General features: G+C 35.7%; 2 protein-coding genes across 2 annotated transcripts; both read left to right on the top strand.

The window, feature by feature from the left end:
• Positions 1-594: 594 nt before the first annotated feature.
• LOC128192610 (fibropellin-3-like) lies at positions 595-2,538 on the top strand (the record flags this gene model as incomplete). The annotated part of the gene is made up of 6 exons (XM_052865419.1): positions 595-727; positions 925-1,038; positions 1,301-1,414; positions 1,646-1,759; positions 2,004-2,117; positions 2,381-2,538. Coding segments are annotated over 6 exons (747 nt in total), but the record flags the coding sequence as incomplete, so codon positions are not given.
• Positions 2,539-5,179: 2,641 nt separating this feature from the next.
• Positions 5,180-6,644, top strand: LOC128192603 (fibropellin-3-like; the record flags this gene model as incomplete). Its single annotated transcript, XM_052865405.1, has 5 exons — positions 5,180-5,291; positions 5,536-5,649; positions 5,911-6,024; positions 6,222-6,335; positions 6,598-6,644. Coding segments are annotated over 5 exons (501 nt in total), but the record flags the coding sequence as incomplete, so codon positions are not given.
• Positions 6,645-16,425: the final 9,781 nt, after the last annotated feature.

Raw genomic sequence — 16,425 nt, 5'->3', positions numbered from 1 at the left:
AATGATAGGTCAAACCTTATGAAAGTATAGTCTATTCATACTGATCTATTTAGTTTGTGTTCTTTCTTTATATTGAAACGCGGCCTTTTTTTTCTAATGAATTCATCTTTGCTACTCTTAGTCGCCCATTTGAGAAGATTCGTGTTATATCTTTGATAAGCATCACAATGTGAGAAATAGTGGAGGATCAAATTATAAGATTTATTTCTGTTCAAAGATTTCGTTCTTGAAATTGCAGATATTGATGACTGCTCACCGGATCCCTGTCAAAACAACGGAACCTGTACAGACCTGGTCAACGACTACCACTGCGATTGTGTTCCTGGATTTAATGGGACAAACTGTGAAAACGGTAAGTTCTGATAATGCGGTATTTGTATCAGATCCAACAGTACAAAATGCAAGGATGAGATTGAAATCTTCAGTTTTACATTGATCAAATCATTTGTTAGGTGATTAAGGTTTGTCAGTTGATAACCTTTTTCCAATTGACTTTAAAAGATATTGACAATGTTCAAAATATACTGCAACATTTGTATATCCATGATCAATCCTGGGAATTGTGTACATTCTTTGCTGTTTTCAGTGAGGTTGTATTTGAAATTGATTTTAGATATCGATGACTGCCAAGCAGAACCTTGTCAAAACAATGGAACCTGTACAGACCTGGTCAACGACTACCAATGTGTTTGTATTGCAGGATTCAATGGGACAAATTGTGAAAACAGTAAGTGCTATGATTACGCACACCATTTTTGTGTGTGGGAATGAAAAAAAGTACAAAACTGATGGTTCCTCAAGTGTTTGCTTTATATATCATGATATCGATAACCATTGAAGACACAGGTGTTCTATGAGATCCGTGAAGACCCAAACGTTTGGTTTTATGCCTTTGAATAATAAATTTTGTTCATGAAATTGCAGATATTGACGAGTGTTCCCAAGGTCCCTGTCAAAACAACGGATCTTGTACAGACCTGGTCAACGACTACTATTGCGATTGTGTTCCTGGATTCAACGGAACAAATTGTGAAAACAGTACGTACATATGCACTACATATGCTTTATTTGCTTGAAATGAAACACTATAATAATCCATTTGAACGAGCTCGTATGTAGTTGCTTGTTGATGTTTTCTTCGGCCGTCCACAAAAGTATTTATTTTAGTGTGGGAGCGAATGATTTCGTTTGTCTTTCTGACACATTAGGTTTCGAAGATGTACATAATTTAGGTTGAGATATCAAGATTTTGAGACTGTGTTATCAAAAGTAAACGGTAAACTCTTATTCGGAATTGCAGTGATCAATGAGTGCTTGCCAGGTATTTGTCTAAACAACGGGACTTGTACAGACCTTGTGAATGACTACCAGTGCGACTGCGTTTCTGGATTTAATGGAACAAATTGTGAAAATAGTACGTACAGCTAATCCTAGTCTCAGTACATGCACGTTGTATTTGTTGAAGATGAAAGGGCACTTAAGTTTGAGTCAGTTTTTGTATGTACCTTGTTCTTCATTTTGGTCCGTTTAAAATTTTGAATGCTGGCTTTGGTTGGTGAGAAGATTTTCAAAACGAGGTATGGAAGATGTGGCATTTGTATTTTTTAGCTTGAGTGAGTAGATTCCGTTAACGGCATCCTGTCAGATATCGTCGAGTGTAAAATACAGTCATGTCAAAACAGAGGAAATTGTAAAGATCTGATTAATGATTATGAATGTAATTGCATAAACGGGTTTGATGGAACAAATTGCTCAAATTGTCAAGAATGATAGGTCAAACCTTATGAAAGTATAGTCTATTCATACTGATCTATTTAGTTTGTGTTCTTTCTTTATATTGAAACGCGGCCTTTTTTTTCTAATGAATTCATCTTTGCTACTCTTAGTCGCCCATTTGAGAAGATTCGTGTTATATCTTTGATAAGCATCACAATATGAGAAATAGTGGAGGATCAAATTATAAGATTTATTTCTGTTCAAAGATTTCGTTCTTGAAATTGCAGATATTGATGACTGCTCACCGGATCCCTGTCAAAACAACGGAACCTGTACAGACCTGGTCAACGACTACCACTGCGATTGTGTTCCTGGATTTAATGGGACAAACTGTGAAAACGGTAAGTTCTGATAATGCGGTATTTGTATATCAGATCCAACAGTACAAAATGCAAGGATGAGATTGAAATCTTCAGTTTTACATTGATCAAATCATTTGTTAGGTGATTAAGGTTTGTCAGTTGATAACCTTTTTCCAATTGACTTTAAAAGATATTGACAATGTTCAAAATATACTGCAACATTTGTATATCCATGATCAATCCTGGGAATTGTGTACATTCTTTGCTGTTTTCAGTGAGGTTGTATTTGAAATTGATTTTAGATATCGATGACTGCCAAGCAGAACCTTGTCAAAACAATGGAACCTGTACAGACCTGGTCAACGACTACCAATGTGTTTGTATTGCAGGATTCAATGGGACAAATTGTGAAAACAGTAAGCGCTATGATTACACACACCATTTTTGTGTGTGGGAATGAAAAAAAGTACAAAACTGATGATTCCTCAAGTGTTTGCTTTATATATCATGATATCGATAACCATTGAAGACACAGGTGTTCTATGAGATCCGTGAAGACCCAAACGTTTGGTTTTATGCCTTTGAATAATAAATTTTGTTCATGAAATTGCAGATATTGACGAGTGTTCCCAAGGTCCCTGTCGAAACAACGGATCTTGTACAGACCTGGTCAACGACTACTATTGCGATTGTGTTCCTGGATTCAACGGAACAAATTGTGAAAACAGTACGTACATATGCACTACATATGCTTTATTTGCTTGAAATGAAACACTATAATAATCCATTTGAACGAGCTCGTATGTAGTTGCTTGTTGATGTTTTCTTCGGCCGTCCACAAAAGTATTTATTTTAGTGTGGGAGCGAATGATTTCGTTTGTCTTTCTGACACATTAGGTTTCGAAGATGTACATAATTTAGGTTGAGATATCAAGATTTTGAGACTGTGTTATCAAAAGTAAACGGTAAACTCTTATTCGGAATTGCAGTGATCAATGAGTGCTTGCCAGGTATTTGTCTAAACAACGGAACTTGTACAGACCTTGTGAATGACTACCAGTGCGACTGCGTTTCTGGATTTAATGGAACAAATTGTGAAAATAGTACGTACAGCTAATCCTAGTCTCAGTACATGCACATTGTATTTGTTGAAGATGAAAGGGCACTTAAGTTTGAGTCAGTTTTTGTATGTACCTTGTTCTTCATTTTGGTCCGTTTAAAATTTTGAATGCTGGCTTTGGTTGGTGAGAAGATTTTCAAAACGAGGTATGGAAGATGTGGCATTTGTATTTTTTAGCTTGAGTGAGTAGATTCCGTTAACGGCATCCTGTGAGATATCGTCGAGTGTAAAATACAGTCATGTCAAAACAGAGGAAATTGTAAAGATCTGATTAATGATTATGAATGTAATTGCATAAACGGGTTTGATGGAACAAATTGCTCAAATTGTCAAGAATGATAGGTCAAACCTTATGAAAGTATAGTCTATTCATACTGATCTATTTAGTTTGTGTTCTTTCTTTATATTGAAACGCGGCCTTTTTTTTCTAATGAATTCATCTTTGCTACTCTTAGTCGCCCATTTGAGAAGATTCGTGTTATATCTTTGATAAGCATCACAATGTGAGAAATAGTGGAGGATCAAATTATAAGATTTATTTCTGTTCAAAGATTTCGTTCTTGAAATTGCAGATATTGATGACTGCTCACCGGATCCCTGTCAAAACAACGGAACCTGTACAGACCTGGTCAACGACTACCACTGCGATTGTGTTCCTGGATTTAATGGGACAAACTGTGAAAACGGTAAGTTCTGATAATGCGGTATTTGTATCAGATCCAACAGTACAAAATGCAAGGATGAGATTGAAATCTTCAGTTTTACATTGATCAAATCATTTGTTAGGTGATTAAGGTTTGTCAGTTGATAACCTTTTTCCAATTGACTTTAAAAGATATTGACAATGTTCAAAATATACTGCAACATTTGTATATCCATGATCAATCCTGGGAATTGTGTACATTCTTTGCTGTTTTCAGTGAGGTTGTATTTGAAATTGATTTTAGATATCGATGACTGCCAAGCAGAACCTTGTCAAAACAATGGAACCTGTACAGACCTGGTCAACGACTACCAATGTGTTTGTATTGCAGGATTCAATGGGACAAATTGTGAAAACAGTAAGTGCTATGATTACGCACACCATTTTTGTGTGTGGGAATGAAAAAAAGTACAAAACTGATGGTTCCTCAAGTGTTTGCTTTATATATCATGATATCGATAACCATTGAAGACACAGGTGTTCTATGAGATCCGTGAAGACCCAAACGTTTGGTTTTATGCCTTTGAATAATAAATTTTGTTCATGAAATTGCAGATATTGACGAGTGTTCCCAAGGTCCCTGTCAAAACAACGGATCTTGTACAGACCTGGTCAACGACTACTATTGCGATTGTGTTCCTGGATTCAACGGAACAAATTGTGAAAACAGTACGTACATATGCACTACATATGCTTTATTTGCTTGAAATGAAACACTATAATAATCCATTTGAACGAGCTCGTATGTAGTTGCTTGTTGATGTTTTCTTCGGCCGTCCACAAAAGTATTTATTTTAGTGTGGGAGCGAATGATTTCGTTTGTCTTTCTGACACATTAGGTTTCGAAGATGTACATAATTTAGGTTGAGATATCAAGATTTTGAGACTGTGTTATCAAAAGTAAACGGTAAACTCTTATTCGGAATTGCAGTGATCAATGAGTGCTTGCCAGGTATTTGTCTAAACAACGGAACTTGTACAGACCTTGTGAATGACTACCAGTGCGACTGCGTTTCTGGATTTAATGGAACAAATTGTGAAAATAGTACGTACAGCTAATCCTATACTCAGTACATGCACATTGTATTTGTTGAAGATGAAAGGGCACTTAAGTTTGAGTCAGTTTTTGTATGTACCTTGTTCTTCATTTTGGTCCGTTTAAAATTTTGAATGCTGGCTTTGGTTGGTGAGAAGATTTTCAAAACGAGGTATGGAAGATGTGGCATTTGTATTTTTTAGCTTGAGTGAGTAGATTCCGTTAACGGCATCCTGTGAGATATCGTCGAGTGTAAAATACAGTCATGTCAAAACAGAGGAAATTGTAAAGATCTGATTAATGATTATGAATGTAATTGCATAAACGGGTTTGATGGAACAAATTGCTCAAATTGTCAAGAATGATAGGTCAAACCTTATGAAAGTATAGTCTATTCATACTGATCTATTTAGTTTGTGTTCTTTCTTTATATTGAAACGCGGCCTTTTTTTTCTAATGAATTCATCTTTGCTACTCTTAGTCGCCCATTTGAGAAGATTCGTGTTATATCTTTGATAAGCATCACAATGTGAGAAATAGTGGAGGATCAAATTATAAGATTTATTTCTGTTCAAAGATTTCGTTCTTGAAATTGCAGATATTGATGACTGCTCACCGGATCCCTGTCAAAACAACGGAACCTGTACAGACCTGGTCAACGACTACCACTGCGATTGTGTTCCTGGATTTAATGGGACAAACTGTGAAAACGGTAAGTTCTGATAATGCGGTATTTGTATCAGATCCAACAGTACAAAATGCAAGGATGAGATTGAAATCTTCAGTTTTACATTGATCAAATCATTTGTTAGGTGATTAAGGTTTGTCAGTTGATAACCTTTTTCCAATTGACTTTAAAAGATATTGACAATGTTCAAAATATACTGCAACATTTGTATATCCATGATCAATCCTGGGAATTGTGTACATTCTTTGCTGTTTTCAGTGAGGTTGTATTTGAAATTGATTTTAGATATCGATGACTGCCAAGCAGAACCTTGTCAAAACAATGGAACCTGTACAGACCTGGTCAACGACTACCAATGTGTTTGTATTGCAGGATTCAATGGGACAAATTGTGAAAACAGTAAGTGCTATGATTACGCACACCATTTTTGTGTGTGGGAATGAAAAAAAGTACAAAACTGATGGTTCCTCAAGTGTTTGCTTTATATATCATGATATCGATAACCATTGAAGACACAGGTGTTCTATGAGATCCGTGAAGACCCAAACGTTTGGTTTTATGCCTTTGAATAATAAATTTTGTTCATGAAATTGCAGATATTGACGAGTGTTCCCAAGGTCCCTGTCAAAACAACGGATCTTGTACAGACCTGGTCAACGACTACTATTGCGATTGTGTTCCTGGATTCAACGGAACAAATTGTGAAAACAGTACGTACATATGCACTACATATGCTTTATTTGCTTGAAATGAAACACTATAATAATCCATTTGAACGAGCTCGTATGTAGTTGCTTGTTGATGTTTTCTTCGGCCGTCCACAAAAGTATTTATTTTAGTGTGGGAGCGAATGATTTCGTTTGTCTTTCTGACACATTAGGTTTCGAAGATGTACATAATTTAGGTTGAGATATCAAGATTTTGAGACTGTGTTATCAAAAGTAAACGGTAAACTCTTATTCGGAATTGCAGTGATCAATGAGTGCTTGCCAGGTATTTGTCTAAACAACGGAACTTGTACAGACATTGTGAATGACTACCAGTGCGACTGCGTTTCTGGATTTAATGGAACAAATTGTGAAAATAGTACGTACAGCTAATCCTATACTCAGTACATGTACATTGTATTTGTTGAAGATGAAAGGGCACTTAAGTTTGAGTCAGTTTTTGTATGTACCTTGTTCTTCATTTTGGTCCGTTTAAAATTTTGAATGCTGGCTTTGGTTGGTGAGAAGATTTTCAAAACGAGGTATGGAAGATGTGGCATTTGTATTTTTTAGCTTGAGTGAGTAGATTCCGTTAACGGCATCCTGTCATATATTGTCGAGTGTAAAACACAGTCATGTCAAAAGAGAGGACCTTGTAAAGATCTGATTAATGATTATGAATGTAATTGCATAAACGGGTTTGATGGAACAAATTGCTCAAATTGTCAAGAATGATAGGTCAAAGCTTATGAACGTATAGTCTATTCATACTGATCTATTTAGTTTGTGTTCTTTCTTTATATTGAAACGCGGTCTATTTTTTTCTAATTAATTCATCTTTGCTACTCATAGTCGCCCATTTGAGAAGATTCGTGTTATATCTTTGATAAGCATCACAATATGAGAAATAGTGGAAGATCAAATTATAAGATTTATTTCTGTTCAAAGATTTCGTTCTTGAAATTGCAGATATTGATGACTGCTCACCGGATCCCTGTCAAAACAACGGAACCTGTACAGACCTGGTCAACGACTACCACTGCGATTGTGTTCCTGGATTTAATGGGACAAACTGTGAAAACGGTAAGTTCTGATAATGCGGTATTTGTATCAGATCCAACAGTACAAAATGCAAGGATGAGATTGAAATCTTCAGTTTTACATTGATCAAATCATTTGTTAGGTGATTAAGGTTTGTCAGTTGATAACCTTTTTCCAATTGACTTTAAAAGATATTGACAATGTTCAAAATATACTGCAACATTTGTATATCCATGATCAATCCTGGGAATTGTGTACATTCTTTGCTGTTTTCAGTGAGGTTGTATTTGAAATTGATTTTAGATATCGATGACTGCCAAGCAGAACCTTGTCAAAACAATGGAACCTGTACAGACCTGGTCAACGACTACCAATGTGTTTGTATTGCAGGATTCAATGGGACAAATTGTGAAAACAGTAAGTGCTATGATTACGCACACCATTTTTGTGTGTGGGAATGAAAAAAAGTACAAAACTGATGGTTCCTCAAGTGTTTGCTTTATATATCATGATATCGATAACCATTGAAGACACAGGTGTTCTATGAGATCCGTGAAGACCCAAACGTTTGGTTTTATGCCTTTGAATAATAAATTTTGTTCATGAAATTGCAGATATTGACGAGTGTTCCCAAGGTCCCTGTCAAAACAACGGATCTTGTACAGACCTGGTCAACGACTACTATTGCGATTGTGTTCCTGGATTCAACGGAACAAATTGTGAAAACAGTACGTACATATGCACTACATATGCTTTATTTGCTTGAAATGAAACACTATAATAATCCATTTGAACGAGCTCGTATGTAGTTGCTTGTTGATGTTTTCTTCGGCCGTCCACAAAAGTATTTATTTTAGTGTGGGAGCGAATGATTTCGTTTGTCTTTCTGACACATTAGGTTTCGAAGATGTACATAATTTAGGTTGAGATATCAAGATTTTGAGACTGTGTTATCAAAAGTAAACGGTAAACTCTTATTCGGAATTGCAGTGATCAATGAGTGCTTGCCAGGTATTTGTCTAAACAACGGAACTTGTACAGACATTGTGAATGACTACCAGTGCGACTGCGTTTCTGGATTTAATGGAACAAATTGTGAAAATAGTACGTACAGCTAATCCTATACTCAGTACATGTACATTGTATTTGTTGAAGATGAAAGGGCACTTAAGTTTGAGTCAGTTTTTGTATGTACCTTGTTCTTCATTTTGGTCCGTTTAAAATTTTGAATGCTGGCTTTGGTTGGTGAGAAGATTTTCAAAACGAGGTATGGAAGATGTGGCATTTGTATTTTTTAGCTTGAGTGAGTAGATTCCGTTAACGGCATCCTGTCATATATTGTCGAGTGTAAAACACAGTCATGTCAAAAGAGAGGACCTTGTAAAGATCTGATTAATGATTATGAATGTAATTGCATAAACGGGTTTGATGGAACAAATTGCTCAAATTGTCAAGAATGATAGGTCAAAGCTTATGAACGTATAGTCTATTCATACTGATCTATTTAGTTTGTGTTCTTTCTTTATATTGAAACGCGGTCTATTTTTTTCTAATTAATTCATCTTTGCTACTCATAGTCGCCCATTTGAGAAGATTCGTGTTATATCTTTGATAAGCATCACAATATGAGAAATAGTGGAAGATCAAATTATAAGATTTATTTCTGTTCAAAGATTTCGTTCTTGAAATTGCAGATATTGATGACTGCTCACCGGATCCCTGTCAAAACAACGGAACCTGTACAGACCTGGTCAACGACTACCACTGCGATTGTGTTCCTGGATTTAATGGGACAAACTGTGAAAACGGTAAGTTCTGATAATGCGGTATTTGTATATCAGATCCAACAGTACAAAATGCAAGGATGAGATTGAAATCTTCAGTCTTACATTGATCAAATCATTTGTTAGGTGATTAAGGTTTGTCAGTTGATAACCTTTTTCCAATTGACTTTAAAAGATATTGACAATGTTCAAAATATACTGCAACATTTGTATATCCATGATCAATCCTGGGAATTGTGTACATTCTTTGCTGTTTTCAGTGAGGTTGTATTTGAAATTGATTTTAGATATCGATGACTGCCAAGCAGAACCTTGTCAAAACAATGGAACCTGTACAGACCTGGTCAACGACTACCAATGTGTTTGTATTGCAGGATTCAATGGGACAAATTGTGAAAACAGTAAGCGCTATGATTACGCACACCATTTTTGTGTGTGGGAATGAAAAAAAAGTACAAAACTGATAATTCCTCAAGTGTTTGCTTAATATATCATGATATCGATAACCATTGAAGACACAGGTGTTCTATGAGATCCGTGAAGACCCAAACGTTTGGTTTTATGCCTTTGAATAATAAATTTTGTTCATGAAATTGCAGATATTGACGAGTGTTCCCAAGGTCCCTGTCAAAACAACGGATCTTGTACAGACCTGGTCAACGACTACTATTGCGATTGTGTTCCTGGATTCAACGGAACAAATTGTGAAAACAGTACGTACATATGCACTACATATGCTTTATTTGCTTGAAATGAAACACTATAATAATTCATTTGAACGAGCTCGTATGTAGTTGCTTGTTGATGTTTTCTTCGGCCGTCCACAAAAGTATTTATTTTAGTGTGGGAGCGAATGATTTCGTTTGTCTTTCTGACACATTAGGTTTCGAAGATGTACATAATTTAGGTTGAGATATCAAGATTTTGAAACTGTGTTATCAAAAGTAAACGGTAAACTCTTATTCGGAATTGCAGTGATCAATGAGTGCTTGCCAGGTATTTGTCTAAACAACGGAACTTGTACAGACCTTGTGAATGACTACCAGTGCGACTGCGTTTCTGGATTTAATGGAACAAATTGTGAAAATAGTACGTACAGCTAATCCTATACTCAGTACATGTACATTGTATTTGTTGAAGATGAAAGGGCACTTAAGTTTGAGTCAGTTTTTGTATGTACCTTGTTCTTCATTTTGGTCCGTTTAAAATTTTGAATGCTGGCTTTGGTTGGTGAGAAGATTTTCAAAACGAGGTATGGAAGATGTGGCATTTGTATTTTTTAGCTTGAGTGAGTAGATTCCGTTAACGGCATCCTGTCATATATCGTCGAGTGTAAAACACAGTCATGTCAAAACAGAGGACCTTGTAAAGATCTGCTTAATGATTATGAATGTAATTGCATAAACGGGTTTGATGGAACAAATTGCTCAAATTGTCAAGAATGATAGGTCAAACCTTATGAAAGTATAGTCTATTCATACTGATCTATTTAGTTTGTGTTCTTTCTTTATATTGAAACGCGGTCTATTTTTTTTAATGAATTCATCTTTGCTACTATTAGTCGCCCATTTGAGAAGATTTGTGTTATATCTTTGATAGGCATCACAGTGAGAGAAATAGTGGAATATCAAATTATAAGATTTATTTCTGTTCAAAGATTTCGTTCTTGAAATTGCAGATATTGATGACTGCTCACCGGATCCCTGTCAAAACAACGGAACCTGTACAGACCTGGTCAACGACTACCACTGCGATTGTGTTCCTGGATTTAATGGGACAAACTGTGAAAACGGTAAGTTCTAATAATGCGATATTTGTATCAGATCCAACAGTACAACATGCAAGGATGAGATTGAAATATTCAGTTTTACATTGATCAAATCATTTGTTAGGTGATTAAGGTTTGTCAGTTGATAAACTTTTTCCAATTGACTTTAAAAGATATTGACAATGTTCAAAATATACTGCTATATCCATGATTGATCCTGGGAATTGTGTACATTCTTTGCTGTTTTCAGTGAGGTTGTATTTGAAATTGATTTTAGATATCGATGACTGCCAAGCAGAACCTTGTCAAAACAATGGAACCTGTACAGACCTGGTCAACGACTACCAATGTGTTTGTATTGCAGGATTCAATGGAACAAATTGTGAAAACAGTAAGCGCTATGATTACGCACACCATTTTTGTGTGTGGGAATGAAAAAAAGTTCAAAACTGATGATTCCTCAAGTGTTTGCTTAATATATCATGATATCAATAACCATTGAAGACACAGGTGTTCTATGAGACACGTGAAGACCCAAACGTTTGGTTTTATGCCTTTGAATAATAAATTTTGTTCATGAAATTGCAGATATTGACGAGTGTTCCCAAGGTCCCTGTCAAAACAACGGATCTTGTACAGACCTGGTCAACGACTACTATTGCGATTGTGTTCCTGGATTCAACGGAACAAATTGTGAAAACAGTACGTACATATGCACTACATATGCTTTATTTGCTTGAAATGAAGCACTATAATAATCCATTAGAACGAGCTCGTATGTAGTTGCTTGTTGATGTTTTCTTCGGCCGTCCACAAAAGTATTTATTTTAGTGTAGGAGCGAATGATTTCGTTTGTCTTTCTGACACATTAGGTTTCGAAGATGTACATAATTTAGGTTGAGATATCAAGATTTTGAGACTGTGTTATCAAAAGTAAACGGTAAACTCTTATTCGGAATTGCAGTGATCAATGAGTGCTTGCCAGGTATTTGTCTAAACAACGGGACTTGTACAGACCTTGTGAATGACTACCAGTGCGACTGCGTTTCTGGATTTAATGGAACAAATTGTGAAAATAGTACGTACAGCTAATCGTATACTCAGTACATGTACATTGTATTTGTTGAAGATGAAAGGGCACTTAAGTTTGAGTCAGTTTTTGTATGTACCTTGTTCTTCATTTTGGTCCGTTTAAAATTTTGAATGCTGGCTTTGGTTGGTGAGAAGATTTTCAAAACGAGGTATGGAAGATGTGGCATTTGTATTTTTTAGCTTGAGTGAGTAGATTCCGTTAACGGCATCCTGTCAGATATCGTCGAGTGTAAAACACAGTCATGTCAAAACAGAGGACCTTGTAAAGATCTGATTAATGATTATGAATGTAATTGCATAAACGGGTTTGATGGAACAAATTGCTCAAATTGTCAAGAATGATAGGTCAAACCTTATGAAAGTATAGTCTATTCATACTGATCTATTTAGTTTGTGTTCTTTCTTTATATTGAAACGCGGTCTATTTTTTTCTAATGAATTCATCTTTGCTACTATTAGTCGCCCATTTGAGAAGATTTGTGTTATATCTTTGATAAGCATTACAATATGAGAAATAGTGGAGGATCAAATTATAAGATTTATTTCTGTTCAAAGATTTCGTTCTTGAAATTGCAGATATTGATGACTGCTCACCGGATCCCTGTCAAAACAACGGAACCTGTACAGACCTGGTCAACGACTACCACTGCGATTGTGTTCCTGGATTTAATGGGACTAACTGTGAAAACGGTAAGTTCTGATAATGCAGTATTTGTATCAGACCCAACAGTACAACATGCAAGGATGAGATTGAAATATTCAGTTTTACATTAATCAAATCATTTGTTAGGTGATTAAGATTTGTCAGTTGATAACCTTTTTCCAATTGACTTTAAAAGATATTGACAATGTTCAAAATATACTGCTATATCCATGATTGATCCTGGGAATTGTGTACATTCTTTGCTGTTTTCAGTGAGGTTGTATTTGAAATTGATTTTAGATATCGATGACTGCCAAGCAGAACCTTGTCAAAACAATGGAACCTGTACAGACCTGGTCAACGACTACCAATGTGTTTGTATTGCAGGATTCAATGGAACAAATTGTGAAAACAGTAAGCGCTATGATTACGCACACCATTTTTGTGTGTGGGAATGAAAAAAAGTTCAAAACTGATGATTCCTCAAGTGTTTGCTTAATATATCATGATATCAATAACCATTGAAGACACAGGTGTTCTATGAGACACGTGAAGACCCAAACGTTTGGTTTTATGCCTTTGAATAATAAATTTTGTTCATGAAATTGCAGATATTGACGAGTGTTCCCAAGGTCCCTGTCAAAACAACGGATCTTGTACAGACCTGGTCAACGACTACTATTGCGATTGTGTTCCTGGATTCAACGGAACAAATTGTGAAAACAGTACGTACATATGCACTACATATGCTTTATTTGCTTGAAATGAAGCACTATAATAATCCATTAGAACGAGCTCGTATGTAGTTGCTTGTTGATGTTTTCTTCGGCCGTCCACAAAAGTATTTATTTTAGTGTAGGAGCGAATGATTTCGTTTGTCTTTCTGACACATTAGGTTTCGAAGATGTACATAATTTAGGTTGAGATATCAAGATTTTGAGACTGTGTTATCAAAAGTAAACGGTAAACTCTTATTCGGAATTGCAGTGATCAATGAGTGCTTGCCAGGTATTTGTCTAAACAACGGGACTTGTACAGACCTTGTGAATGACTACCAGTGCGACTGCGTTTCTGGATTTAATGGAACAAATTGTGAAAATAGTACGTACAGCTAATCGTATACTCAGTACATGTACATTGTATTTGTTGAAGATGAAAGGGCACTTAAGTTTGAGTCAGTTTTTGTATGTACCTTGTTCTTCATTTTGGTCCGTTTAAAATTTTGAATGCTGGCTTTGGTTGGTGAGAAGATTTTCAAAACGAGGTATGGAAGATGTGGCATTTGTATTTTTTAGCTTGAGTGAGTAGATTCCGTTAACGGCATCCTGTCAGATATCGTCGAGTGTAAAACACAGTCATGTCAAAACAGAGGACCTTGTAAAGATCTGATTAATGATTATGAATGTAATTGCATAAACGGGTTTGATGGAACAAATTGCTCAAATTGTCAAGAATGATAGGTCAAACCTTATGAAAGTATAGTCTATTCATACTGATCTATTTAGTTTGTGTTCTTTCTTTATATTGAAACGCGGTCTATTTTTTTCTAATGAATTCATCTTTGCTACTATTAGTCGCCCATTTGAGAAGATTTGTGTTATATCTTTGATAAGCATTACAATATGAGAAATAGTGGAGGATCAAATTATAAGATTTATTTCTGTTCAAAGATTTCGTTCTTGAAATTGCAGATATTGATGACTGCTCACCGGATCCCTGTCAAAACAACGGAACCTGTACAGACCTGGTCAACGACTACCACTGCGATTGTGTTCCTGGATTTAATGGGACAAACTGTGAAAACGGTAAGTTCTGATAATGCGGTATTTGTATCAGATCCAACAGTACAACATGCAAGGATGAGATTGAAATATTCAGTTTTACATTAATCAAATCATTTGTTAGGTGATTAAGATTTGTCAGTTGATAACCTTTTTCCAATTGACTTTAAAAGATATTGACATTGTTCAAAATATACTGCTATATCCATGATTGATCCTGGGAATTGTGTACATTCTTTGCTGTTTTCAGTGAGGTTGTATTTGAAATTGATTTTAGATATCGATGACTGCCAAGCAGAACCTTGTCAAAACAATGGAACCTGTACAGACCTGGTCAACGACTACCAATGTGTTTGTATTGCAGGATTCAATGGAACAAATTGTGAAAACAGTAAGCGCTATGATTACGCACACCATTTTTGTGTGTGGGAATGAAAAAAAGTTCAAAACTGATGATTCCTCAAGTGTTTGCTTTATTTGCTTGAAATGAAGCACTATAATAATCCAATAGAACGAGCTCGTATGTAGTTGCTTGTTGATGTTTTCTTCGGCCGTCCACAAAAGTATTTATTTTAGTGTAGGAGCGAATGATTTCGTTTGTCTTTCTGACACATTAGGTTTCGAAGATGTACATAATTTAGGTTGAGATATCAAGATTTTGAGACTGTGTTCTCAAAAGTAAACGGTAAACTCTTATTCGGAATTGCAGTGATCAATGAGTGCTTGCCAGGTATTTGTCTAAACAACGGGACTTGTACAGACCTTGTGAATGACTACCAGTGCGACTGCGTTTCTGGATTTAATGGAACAAATTGTGAAAATAGTACGTACAGCTAATCGTATACTCAGTACATGTACATTGTATTTGTTGAAGATGAAAGGGCACTTAAGTTTGAGTCAGTTTTTGTATGTACCTTGTTCTTCATTTTGGTCCGTTTAAAATTTTGAATGCTGGCTTTGGTTGGTGAGAAGATTTTCAAAACGAGGTATGGAAGATGTGGCATTTGTATTTTTTAGCTTGAGTGAGTAGATTCCGTTAACGGCATCCTGTCAGATATCGTCGAGTGTAAAACACAGTCATGTCAAAACAGAGGACCTTGTAAAGATCTGATTAATGATTATGAATGTAATTGCATAAACGGGTTTGATGGAACAAATTGCTCAAATTGTCAAGAATGATAGGTCAAACCTTATGAAAGTATAGTCTATTCATACTGATCTATTTAGTTTGTGTTCTTTCTTTATATTGAAACGCGGTCTATTTTTTTTAATGAATTCATCTTTGCTACTATTAGTCGCCCATTTGAGAAGATTTGTGTTATATCTTTGATAAGCATTACAATATGAGAAATAGTGGAGGATCAAATTATAAGATTTATTTCTGTTCAAAGATTTCGTTCTTGAAATTGCAGATATTGATGACTGCTCACCGGATCCCTGTCAAAACAACGGAACCTGTACAGACCTGGTCAACGACTACCACTGCGATTGTGTTCCTGGATTTAATGGGACAAACTGTGAAAACGGTAAGTTCTGATAATGCGGTATTTGTATCAGATCCAACAGTACAACATGCAAGGATGAGATTGAAATATTCAGTTTTACATTAATCAAATCATTTGTTAGGTGATTAAGATTTGTCAGTTGATAACCTTTTTCCAATTGACTTTAAAAGATATTGACAATGTTCAAAATATACTGCTATATCCATGATTGATCCTGGGAATTGTGTACATTCTTTGCCGTTTTCAGTGAGGTTGTATTTGAAATTGATTTTAGATATCGATGACTGCCAAGCAGAACCTTGTCAAAACAATGGAACCTGTACAGACCTGGTCAACGACTACCAATGTGTTTGTATTGCAGGATTCAATGGAACAAATTGTGAAAACAGTAAGCGCTATGATTACGCACACCATTTTTGTGTGTGGGAATGAAAAAAAGTTCAAAACTGATGATTCCTCAAGTGTTTGCTTTATTTGCT

Source organism: Crassostrea angulata, chromosome 1 (genome assembly GCF_025612915.1).
Source record: "Crassostrea angulata isolate pt1a10 chromosome 1, ASM2561291v2, whole genome shotgun sequence".
Taxonomy (NCBI): domain Eukaryota; kingdom Metazoa; phylum Mollusca; class Bivalvia; order Ostreida; family Ostreidae; genus Magallana; species Magallana angulata.
This window is presented reverse-complemented; position numbering and strand designations above follow the sequence as displayed.